This window comes from Salmo salar, chromosome ssa02 (assembly GCF_905237065.1).
Source record: "Salmo salar chromosome ssa02, Ssal_v3.1, whole genome shotgun sequence".
NCBI classification, from domain to species: Eukaryota; Metazoa; Chordata; class Actinopteri; order Salmoniformes; family Salmonidae; genus Salmo; species Salmo salar.
In genome coordinates this window covers 18410091-18426839 of record NC_059443.1, presented here as the reverse complement: position 1 = coordinate 18426839, position 16749 = coordinate 18410091, and the positions used below count along the sequence as shown (strand labels likewise).

The 16749-nt window shown below is 50.9% G+C and overlaps 1 protein-coding gene across 3 annotated transcripts in view; it reads right to left on the bottom strand.

Annotated features, from left to right (window-relative positions):
* The window catches only part of LOC106605892 (sorting nexin-27), a 77960-nt gene that overhangs the window by 37474 nt on the left and 23737 nt on the right, over positions 1 to 16749 (bottom strand). For all 3 annotated transcript variants that reach the window (XM_045698913.1, XM_045698911.1, XM_045698922.1), the window contains exons 7-8: positions 13808 to 13971; positions 13536 to 13625 (exon numbers count right to left, since the gene is read on the bottom strand). In XM_045698913.1, the coding sequence (XP_045554869.1) occupies positions 13536 to 13625; positions 13808 to 13971 (254 nt within the window). The remainder of the gene's footprint in view (positions 1 to 13535; positions 13626 to 13807; positions 13972 to 16749) is intronic.

Sequence of the window (16749 nt, the reverse complement as noted above, 5' to 3'; positions counted from 1 at the left end):
GAGACACTAACCATGGCCATCTAGTGACTAGCAGAGAGAGAGAGAGAGAGACACTAACCATGGCCATCTAGTGACTAGCAGAGAGAGAGAGAGAACACTAACCATGGCCATCTAGTGACTAGCAGAGAGAGAGAGAGAGAGACACTAACCATGGCCATCTAGTGACTAGCAGAGAGAGAGAGAGAGACACTAACCATGGCCATCTAGTGACTAGCAGAGAGAGAGAGAGAGAACACTAACCATGGCCATCTAGTGACTAGCAGAGAGAGAGAGAGAGAGACACTAACCATGGCCATCTAGTGACTAGCAGAGAGAGAGAGAACACTAACCATGGCCATCTAGTGACTAGCAGAGAGAGAGAGAGAGACACTAACCATGGCCATCTAGTGACTAGCAGAGAGAGAGAGAGAGAGAACACTAACCATGGCCATCTAGTGACTAGCAGAGAGAGAGAGAGAGAGAGACACTAACCATGGCCATCTAGTGACTAGCAGAGAGAGAGAGAGAGAGACACTAACCATGGCCATCTAGTGACTAGCAGAGAGAGAGAGAGAGACACTAACCATGGCCATCTAGTGACTAGCAGAGAGAGAGAGAGAGAGACACTAACCATGGCCATCTAGTGACTAGCAGAGAGAGAGAGAGAAAGACACTAACCATGGCCATCTAGTGACTAGCAGAGAGAGAGAGAGAGACACTAACCATGGCCATCTAGTGACTAGCAGAGAGAGAGAGAGAGGAGACACTAACCATGGCCATCTAGTGACTAGCAGAGAGAGAGAGAGAGAGACACTAACCATGGCCATCTAGTGACTAGCAGAGAGAGAGAGAGACACTAACCATGGCCATCTAGTGACTAGCAGAGAGAGAGAGAGAGAGAGACACTAACCATGGCCATCTAGTGACTAGCAGAGAGAGAGAGAGACACTAACCATGGCCATCTAGTGACTAGCAGAGAGAGAGAGAGAGACACTAACCATGGCCATCTAGTGACTAGCAGAGAGAGAGAGAGAGAGACACTAACCATGGCCATCTAGTGACTAGCAGAGAGAGAGAGAGACACTAACCATGGCCATCTAGTGACTAGCAGAGAGAGAGAGAGACACTAACCATGGCCATCTAGTGACTAGCAGAGAGAGAGAGAGAGACACTAACCATGGCCATCTAGTGACTAGCAGAGAGAGAGAGAGAGACACTAACCATGGCCATCTAGTGACTAGCAGAGAGAGAGAGAGAGAGACACTAACCATGGCCATCTAGTGACTAGCAGAGAGAGAGAGACACTAACCATGGCCATCTAGTGACTAGCAGAGAGAGAGAGAGAGAGACACTAACCATGGCCATCTAGTGACTAGCAGAGAGAGAGAGAGAGACACTAACCATGGCCATCTAGTGACTAGCAGAGAGAGAGAGAGAGCACTAACCATGGCCATCTAGTGACTAGCAGAGAGAGAGAGAGAGACACTAACCATGGCCATCTAGTGACTAGCAGAGAGAGAGAGAGAGACACTAACCATGGCCATCTAGTGACTAGCAGAGAGAGAGAGAGACACTAACCATGGCCATCTAGTGACTAGCAGAGAGAGAGAGAGAGACACTAACCATGGCCATCTAGTGACTAGCAGAGAGAGAGAGAGACACTAACCATGGCCATCTAGTGACTAGCAGAGAGAGAGAGAGAGACACTAACCATGGCCATCTAGTGACTAGCAGAGAGAGAGAGAGACACTAACCATGGCCATCTAGTGACTAGCAGAGAGAGAGAGAGAGAGACACTAACCATGGCCATCTAGTGACTAGCAGAGAGAGAGAGAGAGACACTAACCATGGCCATCTAGTGACTAGCAGAGAGAGAGAGAGAGACACTAACCATGGCCATCTAGTGACTAGCAGAGAGAGAGAGAGAGACACTAACCATGGCCATCTAGTGACTAGCAGAGAGAGAGAGAGACACTAACCATGGCCATCTAGTGACTAGCAGAGAGAGAGAGAGAGAGACACTAACCATGGCCATCTAGTGACTAGCAGAGAGAGAGAGAGAGACACTAACCATGGCCATCTAGTGACTAGCAGAGAGAGAGAGAGACACTAACCATGGCCATCTAGTGACTAGCAGAGAGAGAGAGAGAGACACTAACCATGGCCATCTAGTGACTAGCAGAGAGAGAGAGAGAACACTAACCATGGCCATCTAGTGACTAGCAGAGAGAGAGAGAGAGACACTAACCATGGCCATCTAGTGACTAGCAGAGAGAGAGAGAGAGACACTAACCATGGCCATCTAGTGACTAGCAGAGAGAGAGAGAGAGAACACTAACCATGGCCATCTAGTGACTAGCAGAGAGAGAGAGAGAGCACTAACCATGGCCATCTAGTGACTAGCAGAGAGAGAGAGAGAACACTAACCATGGCCATCTAGTGACTAGCAGAGAGAGAGAGAGAGAGACACTAACCATGGCCATCTAGTGACTAGCAGAGAGAGAGAGAGACACTAACCATGGCCATCTAGTGACTAGCAGAGAGAGAGAGAGAGACACTAACCATGGCCATCTAGTGACTAGCAGAGAGAGAGAGAGAGAGACACTAACCATGGCCATCTAGTGACTAGCAGAGAGAGAGAGAGAACACTAACCATGGCCATCTAGTGACTAGCAGAGAGAGAGAGAGACACTAACCATGGCCATCTAGTGACTAGCAGAGAGAGAGAGAGAGACACTAACCATGGCCATCTAGTGACTAGCAGAGAGAGAGAGAGAGAGACACTAACCATGGCCATCTAGTGACTAGCAGAGAGAGAGAGAGAGACACTAACCATGGCCATCTAGTGACTAGCAGAGAGAGAGAGAGAGACACTAACCATGGCCATCTAGTGACTAGCAGAGAGAGAGAGAGAGACACTAACCATGGCCATCTAGTGACTAGCAGAGAGAGAGAGAGAGACACTAACCATGGCCATCTAGTGACTAGCAGAGAGAGAGAGAGAGAGACACTAACCATGGCCATCTAGTGACTAGCAGAGAGAGAGAGAGAGAGACACTAACCATGGCCATCTAGTGACTAGCAGAGAGAGAGAGAGAGAGACACTAACCATGGCCATCTAGTGACTAGCAGAGAGAGAGAGAGAGAGACACTAACCATGGCCATCTAGTGACTAGCAGAGAGAGAGAGAGAGCACTAACCATGGCCATCTAGTGACTAGCAGAGAGAGAGAGAGAGCACTAACCATGGCCATCTAGTGACTAGCAGAGAGAGAGAGAGACACTAACCATGGCCATCTAGTGACTAGCAGAGAGAGAGAGAGACACTAACCATGGCCATCTAGTGACTAGCAGAGAGAGAGAGACACTAACCATGGCCATCTAGTGACTAGCAGAGAGAGAGAGAGAGACACTAACCATGGCCATCTAGTGACTAGCAGAGAGAGAGAGACACTAACCATGGCCATCTAGTGACTAGCAGAGAGAGAGAGAGACACTAACCATGGCCATCTAGTGACTAGCAGAGAGAGAGAGAGAGACACTAACCATGGCCATCTAGTGACTAGCAGAGAGAGAGAGACTAACCATGGCCATCTAGTGACTAGCAGAGAGAGAGAGACACTAACCATGGCCATCTAGTGACTAGCAGAGAGAGAGAGAGAGACACTAACCATGGCCATCTAGTGACTAGCAGAGAGAGAGAGAGAGACACTAACCATGGCCATCTAGTGACTAGCAGAGAGAGAGAGAGAGACACTAACCATGGCCATCTAGTGACTAGCAGAGAGAGAGAGAGAGAGACACTAACCATGGCCATCTAGTGACTAGCAGAGAGAGAGAGAGACACTAACCATGGCCATCTAGTGACTAGCAGAGAGAGAGAGAGAGAGACACTAACCATGGCCATCTAGTGACTAGCAGAGAGAGAGAGAGAGCACTAACCATGGCCATCTAGTGACTAGCAGAGAGAGAGAGAGACACTAACCATGGCCATCTAGTGACTAGCAGAGAGAGAGAGAGAGACACTAACCATGGCCATCTAGTGACTAGCAGAGAGAGAGAGAGACACTAACCATGGCCATCTAGTGACTAGCAGAGAGAGAGAGAGAGAGACACTAACCATGGCCATCTAGTGACTAGCAGAGAGAGAGAGAGACACTAACCATGGCCATCTAGTGACTAGCAGAGAGAGAGAGAGACACTAACCATGGCCATCTAGTGACTAGCAGAGAGAGAGAGAGAGACACTAACCATGGCCATCTAGTGACTAGCAGAGAGAGAGAGAGAGACACTAACCATGGCCATCTAGTGACTAGCAGAGAGAGAGAGAGAGACACTAACCATGGCCATCTAGTGACTAGCAGAGAGAGAGAGAGACACTAACCATGGCCATCTAGTGACTAGCAGAGAGAGAGAGAGACACTAACCATGGCCATCTAGTGACTAGCAGAGAGAGAGAGAGAGCACTAACCATGGCCATCTAGTGACTAGCAGAGAGAGAGAGAGAGACACTAACCATGGCCATCTAGTGACTAGCAGAGAGAGAGAGAGACACTAACCATGGCCATCTAGTGACTAGCAGAGAGAGAGAGAGACACTAACCATGGCCATCTAGTGACTAGCAGAGAGAGAGAGAGACACTAACCATGGCCATCTAGTGACTAGCAGAGAGAGAGAGAGAGAGAGACACTAACCATGGCCATCTAGTGACTAGCAGAGAGAGAGAGAGACACTAACCATGGCCATCTAGTGACTAGCAGAGAGAGAGAGAGAGACACTAACCATGGCCATCTAGTGACTAGCAGAGAGAGAGAGAGAGACACTAACCATGGCCATCTAGTGACTAGCAGAGAGAGAGAGAGAGCACTAACCATGGCCATCTAGTGACTAGCAGAGAGAGAGAGAGAGACACTAACCATGGCCATCTAGTGACTAGCAGAGAGAGAGAGAGACACTAACCATGGCCATCTAGTGACTAGCAGAGAGAGAGAGAGAGACACTAACCATGGCCATCTAGTGACTAGCAGAGAGAGAGAGAGAGAGACACTAACCATGGCCATCTAGTGACTAGCAGAGAGAGAGAGAGAGACACTAACCATGGCCATCTAGTGACTAGCAGAGAGAGAGAGAGAGACACTAACCATGGCCATCTAGTGACTAGCAGAGAGAGAGAGAGAACACTAACCATGGCCATCTAGTGACTAGCAGAGAGAGAGAGAGAGCACTAACCATGGCCATCTAGTGACTAGCAGAGAGAGAGAGAGAACACTAACCATGGCCATCTAGTGACTAGCAGAGAGAGAGAGAGAGACACTAACCATGGCCATCTAGTGACTAGCAGAGAGAGAGAGAGAGACTAACCATGGCCATCTAGTGACTAGCAGAGAGAGAGAGAGAACACTAACCATGGCCATCTAGTGACTAGCAGAGAGAGAGAGAGACACTAACCATGGCCATCTAGTGACTAGCAGAGAGAGAGAGAGAGAGACACTAACCATGGCCATCTAGTGACTAGCAGAGAGAGAGAGAGACACTAACCATGGCCATCTAGTGACTAGCAGAGAGAGAGAGAGAGACACTAACCATGGCCATCTAGTGACTAGCAGAGAGAGAGAGAGAGACACTAACCATGGCCATCTAGTGACTAGCAGAGAGAGAGAGAGACACTAACCATGGCCATCTAGTGACTAGCAGAGAGAGAGAGAGAGCACTAACCATGGCCATCTAGTGACTAGCAGAGAGAGAGAGAGAGACACTAACCATGGCCATCTAGTGACTAGCAGAGAGAGAGAGAGAGACACTAACCATGGCCATCTAGTGACTAGCAGAGAGAGAGAGAGAGACACTAACCATGGCCATCTAGTGACTAGCAGAGAGAGAGAGAGAGAGACACTAACCATGGCCATCTAGTGACTAGCAGAGAGAGAGAGAGACACTAACCATGGCCATCTAGTGACTAGCAGAGAGAGAGAGACACTAACCATGGCCATCTAGTGACTAGCAGAGAGAGAGAGAGAGACACTAACCATGGCCATCTAGTGACTAGCAGAGAGAGAGAGAGAGACACTAACCATGGCCATCTAGTGACTAGCAGAGAGAGAGAGAAGACACTAACCATGGCCATCTAGTGACTAGCAGAGAGAGAGAGAGAGAGACACTAACCATGGCCATCTAGTGACTAGCAGAGAGAGAGAGAGACACTAACCATGGCCATCTAGTGACTAGCAGAGAGAGAGAGAGACACTAACCATGGCCATCTAGTGACTAGCAGAGAGAGAGAGAGAGAGACACTAACCATGGCCATCTAGTGACTAGCAGAGAGAGAGAAGAGAGACACTAACCATGGCCATCTAGTGACTAGCAGAGAGAGAGAAGAGACACTAACCATGGCCATCTAGTGACTAGCAGAGAGAGAGAGAGAGAGACACTAACCATGGCCATCTAGTGACTAGCAGAGAGAGAGAGAGAGACACTAACCATGGCCATCTAGTGACTAGCAGAGAGAGAGAGAGAGACACTAACCATGGCCATCTAGTGACTAGCAGAGAGAGAGAGAGACACTAACCATGGCCATCTAGTGACTAGCAGAGAGAGAGAGAGAGAACACTAACCATGGCCATCTAGTGACTAGCAGAGAGAGAGAGAGAGACACTAACCATGGCCATCTAGTGACTAGCAGAGAGAGAGAGAGACACTAACCATGGCCATCTAGTGACTAGCAGAGAGAGAGAGAGAACACTAACCATGGCCATCTAGTGACTAGCAGAGAGAGAGAGAGAGAGACACTAACCATGGCCATCTAGTGACTAGCAGAGAGAGAGAGAGACACTAACCATGGCCATCTAGTGACTAGCAGAGAGAGAGAGAGACACTAACCATGGCCATCTAGTGACTAGCAGAGAGAGAGAGAGAGAAGACACTAACCATGGCCATCTAGTGACTAGCAGAGAGAGAGAGAGAGACACTAACCATGGCCATCTAGTGACTAGCAGAGAGAGAGAGAGAGCACTAACCATGGCCATCTAGTGACTAGCAGAGAGAGAGAGAGACACTAACCATGGCCATCTAGTGACTAGCAGAGAGAGAGAGAGAGACACTAACCATGGCCATCTAGTGACTAGCAGAGAGAGAGAGAACACTAACCATGGCCATCTAGTGACTAGCAGAGAGAGAGAGAGAGACACTAACCATGGCCATCTAGTGACTAGCAGAGAGAGAGAGAAGACACTAACCATGGCCATCTAGTGACTAGCAGAGAGAGAGAGAGACACTAACCATGGCCATCTAGTGACTAGCAGAGAGAGAGAGAGAGACACTAACCATGGCCATCTAGTGACTAGCAGAGAGAGAGAGAGAGACACTAACCATGGCCATCTAGTGACTAGCAGAGAGAGAGAGACACTAACCATGGCCATCTAGTGACTAGCAGAGAGAGAGAGAGACACTAACCATGGCCATCTAGTGACTAGCAGAGAGAGAGAGAGAGAGACACTAACCATGGCCATCTAGTGACTAGCAGAGAGAGAGAGAGACACTAACCATGGCCATCTAGTGACTAGCAGAGAGAGAGAGAGAGACACTAACCATGGCCATCTAGTGACTAGCAGAGAGAGAGAGACACTAACCATGGCCATCTAGTGACTAGCAGAGAGAGAGAGAGAGACACTAACCATGGCCATCTAGTGACTAGCAGAGAGAGAGAGAGAGAGACACTAACCATGGCCATCTAGTGACTAGCAGAGAGAGAGAGAGAGACACTAACCATGGCCATCTAGTGACTAGCAGAGAGAGAGAGAGACACTAACCATGGCCATCTAGTGACTAGCAGAGAGAGAGAGACACTAACCATGGCCATCTAGTGACTAGCAGAGAGAGAGAGAGAGACACTAACCATGGCCATCTAGTGACTAGCAGAGAGAGAGAGAGACACTAACCATGGCCATCTAGTGACTAGCAGAGAGAGAGAGAGAGACACTAACCATGGCCATCTAGTGACTAGCAGAGAGAGAGAGAGAGACACTAACCATGGCCATCTAGTGACTAGCAGAGAGAGAGAGAGAGCACTAACCATGGCCATCTAGTGACTAGCAGAGAGAGAGAGAGACACTAACCATGGCCATCTAGTGACTAGCAGAGAGAGAGAGAGAGAGACACTAACCATGGCCATCTAGTGACTAGCAGAGAGAGAGAGAGACACTAACCATGGCCATCTAGTGACTAGCAGAGAGAGAGAGAGACACTAACCATGGCCATCTAGTGACTAGCAGAGAGAGAGAGAGAGAACACTAACCATGGCCATCTAGTGACTAGCAGAGAGAGAGAGAGAGAGACACTAACCATGGCCATCTAGTGACTAGCAGAGAGAGAGAGAGACACTAACCATGGCCATCTAGTGACTAGCAGAGAGAGAGAGAGACACTAACCATGGCCATCTAGTGACTAGCAGAGAGAGAGAGAGACACTAACCATGGCCATCTAGTGACTAGCAGAGAGAGAGAGAGAGCACTAACCATGGCCATCTAGTGACTAGCAGAGAGAGAGAGAGACACTAACCATGGCCATCTAGTGACTAGCAGAGAGAGAGAGAGACACTAACCATGGCCATCTAGTGACTAGCAGAGAGAGAGAGAGAACACTAACCATGGCCATCTAGTGACTAGCAGAGAGAGAGAGAGAAGCACTAACCATGGCCATCTAGTGACTAGCAGAGAGAGAGAGAGACACTAACCATGGCCATCTAGTGACTAGCAGAGAGAGAGAGAGACACTAACCATGGCCATCTAGTGACTAGCAGAGAGAGAGAGAGAACACTAACCATGGCCATCTAGTGACTAGCAGAGAGAGAGAGAGAGACACTAACCATGGCCATCTAGTGACTAGCAGAGAGAGAGAGAGAAGACACTAACCATGGCCATCTAGTGACTAGCAGAGAGAGAGAGAGAGACACTAACCATGGCCATCTAGTGACTAGCAGAGAGAGAGAGAGAGACACTAACCATGGCCATCTAGTGACTAGCAGAGAGAGAGAGAGAGACACTAACCATGGCCATCTAGTGACTAGCAGAGAGAGAGAGAGAGAACACTAACCATGGCCATCTAGTGACTAGCAGAGAGAGAGAGAGAGCACTAACCATGGCCATCTAGTGACTAGCAGAGAGAGAGAGAGACACTAACCATGGCCATCTAGTGACTAGCAGAGAGAGAGAGAGAGAGACACTAACCATGGCCATCTAGTGACTAGCAGAGAGAGAGAGAGAGACACTAACCATGGCCATCTAGTGACTAGCAGAGAGAGAGAGAGAACACTAACCATGGCCATCTAGTGACTAGCAGAGAGAGAGAGAGCACTAACCATGGCCATCTAGTGACTAGCAGAGAGAGAGAGAGACACTAACCATGGCCATCTAGTGACTAGCAGAGAGAGAGAGAGAGACACTAACCATGGCCATCTAGTGACTAGCAGAGAGAGAGAGAGAGACACTAACCATGGCCATCTAGTGACTAGCAGAGAGAGAAGAGACACTAACCATGGCCATCTAGTGACTAGCAGAGAGAGAGAGAGCACTAACCATGGCCATCTAGTGACTAGCAGAGAGAGAGAGAGAGACACTAACCATGGCCATCTAGTGACTAGCAGAGAGAGAGAGAGAGACACTAACCATGGCCATCTAGTGACTAGCAGAGAGAGAGAGAGACACTAACCATGGCCATCTAGTGACTAGCAGAGAGAGAGAGAGACACTAACCATGGCCATCTAGTGACTAGCAGAGAGAGAGAGAGAACACTAACCATGGCCATCTAGTGACTAGCAGAGAGAGAGAGAGACACTAACCATGGCCATCTAGTGACTAGCAGAGAGAGAGAGAGACACTAACCATGGCCATCTAGTGACTAGCAGAGAGAGAGAGAGAGACACTAACCATGGCCATCTAGTGACTAGCAGAGAGAGAGAGAGCACTAACCATGGCCATCTAGTGACTAGCAGAGAGAGAGAGAGCACTAACCATGGCCATCTAGTGACTAGCAGAGAGAGAGAGAGAGACACTAACCATGGCCATCTAGTGACTAGCAGAGAGAGAGAGAGCACTAACCATGGCCATCTAGTGACTAGCAGAGAGAGAGAGAGACACTAACCATGGCCATCTAGTGACTAGCAGAGAGAGAGAGAGGACACTAACCATGGCCATCTAGTGACTAGCAGAGAGAGAGAGAGACACTAACCATGGCCATCTAGTGACTAGCAGAGAGAGAGAGAGAGAACACTAACCATGGCCATCTAGTGACTAGCAGAGAGAGAGAGAGAGACACTAACCATGGCCATCTAGTGACTAGCAGAGAGAGAGAGACACTAACCATGGCCATCTAGTGACTAGCAGAGAGAGAGAGAGACACTAACCATGGCCATCTAGTGACTAGCAGAGAGAGAGAGAGAGACACTAACCATGGCCATCTAGTGACTAGCAGAGAGAGAGAGAGACACTAACCATGGCCATCTAGTGACTAGCAGAGAGAGAGAGAGACACTAACCATGGCCATCTAGTGACTAGCAGAGAGAGAGAGAGAGAGACACTAACCATGGCCATCTAGTGACTAGCAGAGAGAGAGAGAGACACTAACCATGGCCATCTAGTGACTAGCAGAGAGAGAGAGAGACACTAACCATGGCCATCTAGTGACTAGCAGAGAGAGAGAGAGACACTAACCATGGCCATCTAGTGACTAGCAGAGAGAGAGAGACACTAACCATGGCCATCTAGTGACTAGCAGAGAGAGAGAGAGAGACACTAACCATGGCCATCTAGTGACTAGCAGAGAGAGAGAGAGACACTAACCATGGCCATCTAGTGACTAGCAGAGAGAGAGAGAGACACTAACCATGGCCATCTAGTGACTAGCAGAGAGAGAGAGAGAGACACTAACCATGGCCATCTAGTGACTAGCAGAGAGAGAGAGACACTAACCATGGCCATCTAGTGACTAGCAGAGAGAGAGAGAGACACTAACCATGGCCATCTAGTGACTAGCAGAGAGAGAGAGAGAGACACTAACCATGGCCATCTAGTGACTAGCAGAGAGAGAGAGAGACACTAACCATGGCCATCTAGTGACTAGCAGAGAGAGAGAGAGCACTAACCATGGCCATCTAGTGACTAGCAGAGAGAGAGAGAGAGAGACACTAACCATGGCCATCTAGTGACTAGCAGAGAGAGAGAGAGAGACACTAACCATGGCCATCTAGTGACTAGCAGAGAGAGAGAGACACTAACCATGGCCATCTAGTGACTAGCAGAGAGAGAGAGAGAGACACTAACCATGGCCATCTAGTGACTAGCAGAGAGAGAGAGAGAGACACTAACCATGGCCATCTAGTGACTAGCAGAGAGAGAGAGAGAGACACTAACCATGGCCATCTAGTGACTAGCAGAGAGAGAGAGAGACACTAACCATGGCCATCTAGTGACTAGCAGAGAGAGAGAGAGAGCACTAACCATGGCCATCTAGTGACTAGCAGAGAGAGAGAGAGACACTAACCATGGCCATCTAGTGACTAGCAGAGAGAGAGAGAGAGACACTAACCATGGCCATCTAGTGACTAGCAGAGAGAGAGAGAGACACTAACCATGGCCATCTAGTGACTAGCAGAGAGAGAGAGAGACACTAACCATGGCCATCTAGTGACTAGCAGAGAGAGAGAGAGACACTAACCATGGCCATCTAGTGACTAGCAGAGAGAGAGAGAGAGACACTAACCATGGCCATCTAGTGACTAGCAGAGAGAGAGAGAGACACTAACCATGGCCATCTAGTGACTAGCAGAGAGAGAGAGAGACACTAACCATGGCCATCTAGTGACTAGCAGAGAGAGAGAGAGAGCACTAACCATGGCCATCTAGTGACTAGCAGAGAGAGAGAGAGACACTAACCATGGCCATCTAGTGACTAGCAGAGAGAGAGAGAGAGACACTAACCATGGCCATCTAGTGACTAGCAGAGAGAGAGAGAGCACTAACCATGGCCATCTAGTGACTAGCAGAGAGAGAGAGAGACACTAACCATGGCCATCTAGTGACTAGCAGAGAGAGAGAGAGAGACACTAACCATGGCCATCTAGTGACTAGCAGAGAGAGAGAGAGAGACACTAACCATGGCCATCTAGTGACTAGCAGAGAGAGAGAGAGAGACACTAACCATGGCCATCTAGTGACTAGCAGAGAGAGAGAGAACACTAACCATGGCCATCTAGTGACTAGCAGAGAGAGAGAGAGAGCACTAACCATGGCCATCTAGTGACTAGCAGAGAGAGAGAGAGACACTAACCATGGCCATCTAGTGACTAGCAGAGAGAGAGAGAGAGACACTAACCATGGCCATCTAGTGACTAGCAGAGAGAGAGAGAAGACACTAACCATGGCCATCTAGTGACTAGCAGAGAGAGAGAGAGAGCACTAACCATGGCCATCTAGTGACTAGCAGAGAGAGAGAGAGACACTAACCATGGCCATCTAGTGACTAGCAGAGAGAGAGAGAGAGACACTAACCATGGCCATCTAGTGACTAGCAGAGAGAGAGAGAGAGACACTAACCATGGCCATCTAGTGACTAGCAGAGAGAGAGAGAGACACTAACCATGGCCATCTAGTGACTAGCAGAGAGAGAGAGAGACACTAACCATGGCCATCTAGTGACTAGCAGAGAGAGAGAGAGAGACACTAACCATGGCCATCTAGTGACTAGCAGAGAGAGAGAGAGACACTAACCATGGCCATCTAGTGACTAGCAGAGAGAGAGAGAGACTAACCATGGCCATCTAGTGACTAGCAGAGAGAGAGAGAGACACTAACCATGGCCATCTAGTGACTAGCAGAGAGAGAGAGAGAGACACTAACCATGGCCATCTAGTGACTAGCAGAGAGAGAGAGACACTAACCATGGCCATCTAGTGACTAGCAGAGAGAGAGAGAGAGACACTAACCATGGCCATCTAGTGACTAGCAGAGAGAGAGAGAGACACTAACCATGGCCATCTAGTGACTAGCAGAGAGAGAGAGAGACTAACCATGGCCATCTAGTGACTAGCAGAGAGAGAGAGACACTAACCATGGCCATCTAGTGACTAGCAGAGAGAGAGAGAGACACTAACCATGGCCATCTAGTGACTAGCAGAGAGAGAGAGAGACACTAACCATGGCCATCTAGTGACTAGCAGAGAGAGAGAGACACTAACCATGGCCATCTAGTGACTAGCAGAGAGAGAGAGAGACACTAACCATGGCCATCTAGTGACTAGCAGAGAGAGAGAGAGACACTAACCATGACCATCTAGTGACTAGCAGAGAGAGAGAGAGACACTAACCATGGCCATCTAGTGACTAGCAGAGAGAGAGAGAGAGACACTAACCATGGCCATCTAGTGACTAGCAGAGAGAGAGAGAGACACTAACCATGGCCATCTAGTGACTAGCAGAGAGAGAGAGACACTAACCATGGCCATCTAGTGACTAGCAGAGAGAGACACTAACCATGGCCATCTAGTGACTAGCAGAGAGAGACACTAACCATGGCCATCTTCTTCTGTTCTGCTAATTTCTGTAGCTGGTAGGACTTCTCCTCCGCCTTGATAAATCCCCTTTTCACATCATCCACCGCCTGAGAGAGGTGGGGGGAGAGAGAGGGAGTTATAATGGACAAACCAACTGAACTCTCCCTTACACACACACACACACACACTCCCCTGACACACACACACACACCATGCACACTCCCCTGACACACACACACACACACACACACACACAACATGCACATTCCCCTGACACACACACACACACCTGGTGGAAGCAGTAGCTGACGGCCAGTTGGTTGTCATTAAGCAGGATCTCCTCCTCGGTGGTGAAGAGCCACTTGCGCAGGGTGAGGCAGGTCCCAGGGACAGCAGACGTGTAGTTCTGAACATACAGCTTGTGGGGGAACTCATTAGGAGCCAGTTTACGCACTGACGGAGAGAGAGAGTCAGAGAGCGACAGGGTTAGGTCGGTGGGAGAGAGAGAGCGACAGGGTTAGGTCGGCGGGAGAGAGAGACAGAGAGAGAGCGACAGGGTTAGGTCGGTGGGAGAGAGAGAGAGAGAGAGTGCGACAGGGTTAGGTCGGTGGGAGAGAGAGAGTGACAGGGTTAGGTCGGTGGGAGAGAGAGCGACAGGGTTAGGTCGGCGGGAGAGAGAGACAGAGAGAGAGCGACAGGGTTAGGTCGGCGGGAGAGAGAGAGCGACAGGGTTAGGTCGGCGGGAGAGAGAGACAGAGAGAGAGCGACAGGATTAGGTCGGTGGGAGAGAGAGAGAGAGAGAGGGCGACAGGGTTAGGTCGGTGGGAGAGAGAGAGAGAGCAACAGGGTTAGGTCGGTGGGAGAGAGAGAGCGACAGGGTTAGGTCGGTGGGAGAGAGAGAGCGACAGGGTTAGGTCGGCGGGAGAGAGAGACAGAGAGAGAGCGACAGGGTTAGGTCGGTGGGAGAGAGAGAGAGAGAGAGAGTGCGACAGGGTTAGGTCGGTGGGAGAGAGAGAGTGACAGGGTTAGGTCGGTGGGAGAGAGAGCGACAGGGTTAGGTCGGCGGGAGAGAGAGACAGAGAGAGAGCGACAGGGTTAGGTCGGTGGGAGAGAGAGAGAGACAGGGTTAGGTCGGCGGGAGAGAGAGAGCGACAGGGTTAGGTTGGCGGGAGAGAGAGAGCGACAGGGTTAGGTCGGCGGGAGAGAGAGAGAGAGAGCGACAGGGTTAGGTCGGTGGCAGAGAGAGAGAGAGAGAGAGAGCGACAGGGTTAGGTCGGCGGGAGAGAGAGAGCGACAGGGTTAGGTCGGCGGGAGAGAGACAGAGAGAGAGCGACAGGGTTAGGTCGGCGGGAGAGAGACAGAGAGAGAGCGACAGGGTTAGGTCGGTGGGAGAGAGAGACAGGGTTAGGTCGGTGGGAGAGAGAGAGCGACAGGGTTAGGTCGGTGGGAGAGAGAGAGAGAGAGAGAGAGAGAGCGACAGGGTTAGGTCGGTGGGAGAGAGAGAGAGACAGAGCGACAGGGTTAGGTCGGTGGGAGAGACAGAGAGACAGGGTTAGGTCGGTGGGAGAGAGAGAGAGACAGGGTTAGGTCGGTGGGAGAGAGAGACAGAGAGAGAGCGACAGGGTTAGTTCGGTGGGAGAGAGAGAGAGAGAGTGCGACAGGGTTAGGTCGGTGGGAGAGAGAGAGTGACAGGGTTAGGTCGGTGGGAGAGAGAGCGACAGGGTTAGGTCGGTGGGAGAGAGAGCGACAGGGTTAGGTCGGTGGGAGAGAGAGCGACAGGGTTAGGTCGGCGGGAGAGAGAGACAGAGAGAGAGCGACAGGGTTAGGTCGGTGGGAGAGAGAGAGAGAGAGAGAGGGCGACAGGGTTAGGTCGGTGGGAGAGAGAGAGCGACAGGGTTAGGTCGGTGGGAGAGAGAGAGCGACAGGGTTAGGTCGGCGGGAGAGAGAGACAGAGAGAGCGACAGGGTTAGGTCGGTGGGAGAGAGAGAGAGAGAGAGTGCGACAGGGTTAGGTCGGTGGGAGAGAGAGAGTGACAGGGTTAGGTCGGTGGGAGAGAGAGCGACAGGGTTAGGTCGGCGGGAGAGAGAGACAGAGAGAGAGCGACAGGGTTAGGTCGGTGGGAGAGAGAGAGAGAGAGAGAGAGGGCGACAGGGTTAGGTCGGTGGGAGAGAGAGAGCGACAGGGTTAGGTCGGTGGGAGAAAGAGAGCGACAGGGTTAGGTCGGCGGGAGAGAGACAGAGAGAGAGCGACAGGGTTAGGTCGGCGGGAGAGAGAGACAGAGAGAGAGCGACAGGGTTAGGTCGGTGGGAGAGAGAGAGACAGAGAGAGAGCGACAGGGTTAGGTCGGTGGGAGAGAGAGACAGGGTTAGGTCGGTGGGAGAGAGAGAGCGACAGGGTTAGGTCGGTGGGAGAGAGAGAGAGAGAGAGAGAGAGCGACAGGGTGACAGGGTTAGGTCGGTGGGAGAGAGAGAGCGACAGGGTTAGGTCGGTGGGAGAGAGAGAGCGACAGGGTTAGGTCGGCGGGAGAGAGACAGAGAGAGAGCGACAGGGTTAGGTCGGCGGGAGAGAGAGACAGAGAGAGAGCGACAGGGTTAGGTCGGTGGGAGAGAGAGAGACAGAGAGAGCGACAGGGTTAGGTCGGTGGGAGAGAGAGACAGGGTTAGGTCGGTGGGAGAGAGAGAGCGACAGGGTTAGGTCGGTGGGAGAGAGAGAGAGAGAGAGAGAGAGCGACAGGGTTAGGTCGGTGGGAGAGAGAGAGAGACAGAGAGACAGGGTTAGGTCGGTGGGAGAGAGAGAGAGACAGCGACAGGGTTAGGTCGGAGGGAGAGAGAGACAGACAGAGAGAGAGCGACAGGGTTAGGTCGGCGGGAGAGAGAGACAGAGAGAGAGCGGCAGGGTTAGGTCGGCGGGAGAGAGAGAGCGACAGGGTTAGGTCGGCGGGAGAGAGAGAGCGACAGGGTTAGGTCGGCGGGAGAGAGAGAGCGACAGGGTTAGGTCGGCGGGAGAGAGAGAGCGACAGGGTTAGGTCGGCGGGAGAGAGAGCGACAGGGTTAGGTCGGCGGGAGAGAGAGAGCGACAGGGTTAGGTCGAGCGGAGAGAGAGAGCGACAGGGTTAGGTCGGCGGGAGAGAGAGAGCGACAGGGTTAGGTCGGCGGGAGAGAGAGCGACAGGGTTAGGTCGGCGGGAGAGAGAGCGACAGGGTTAGGTCGGCGGAGAGAGAGAGAGAGAGAG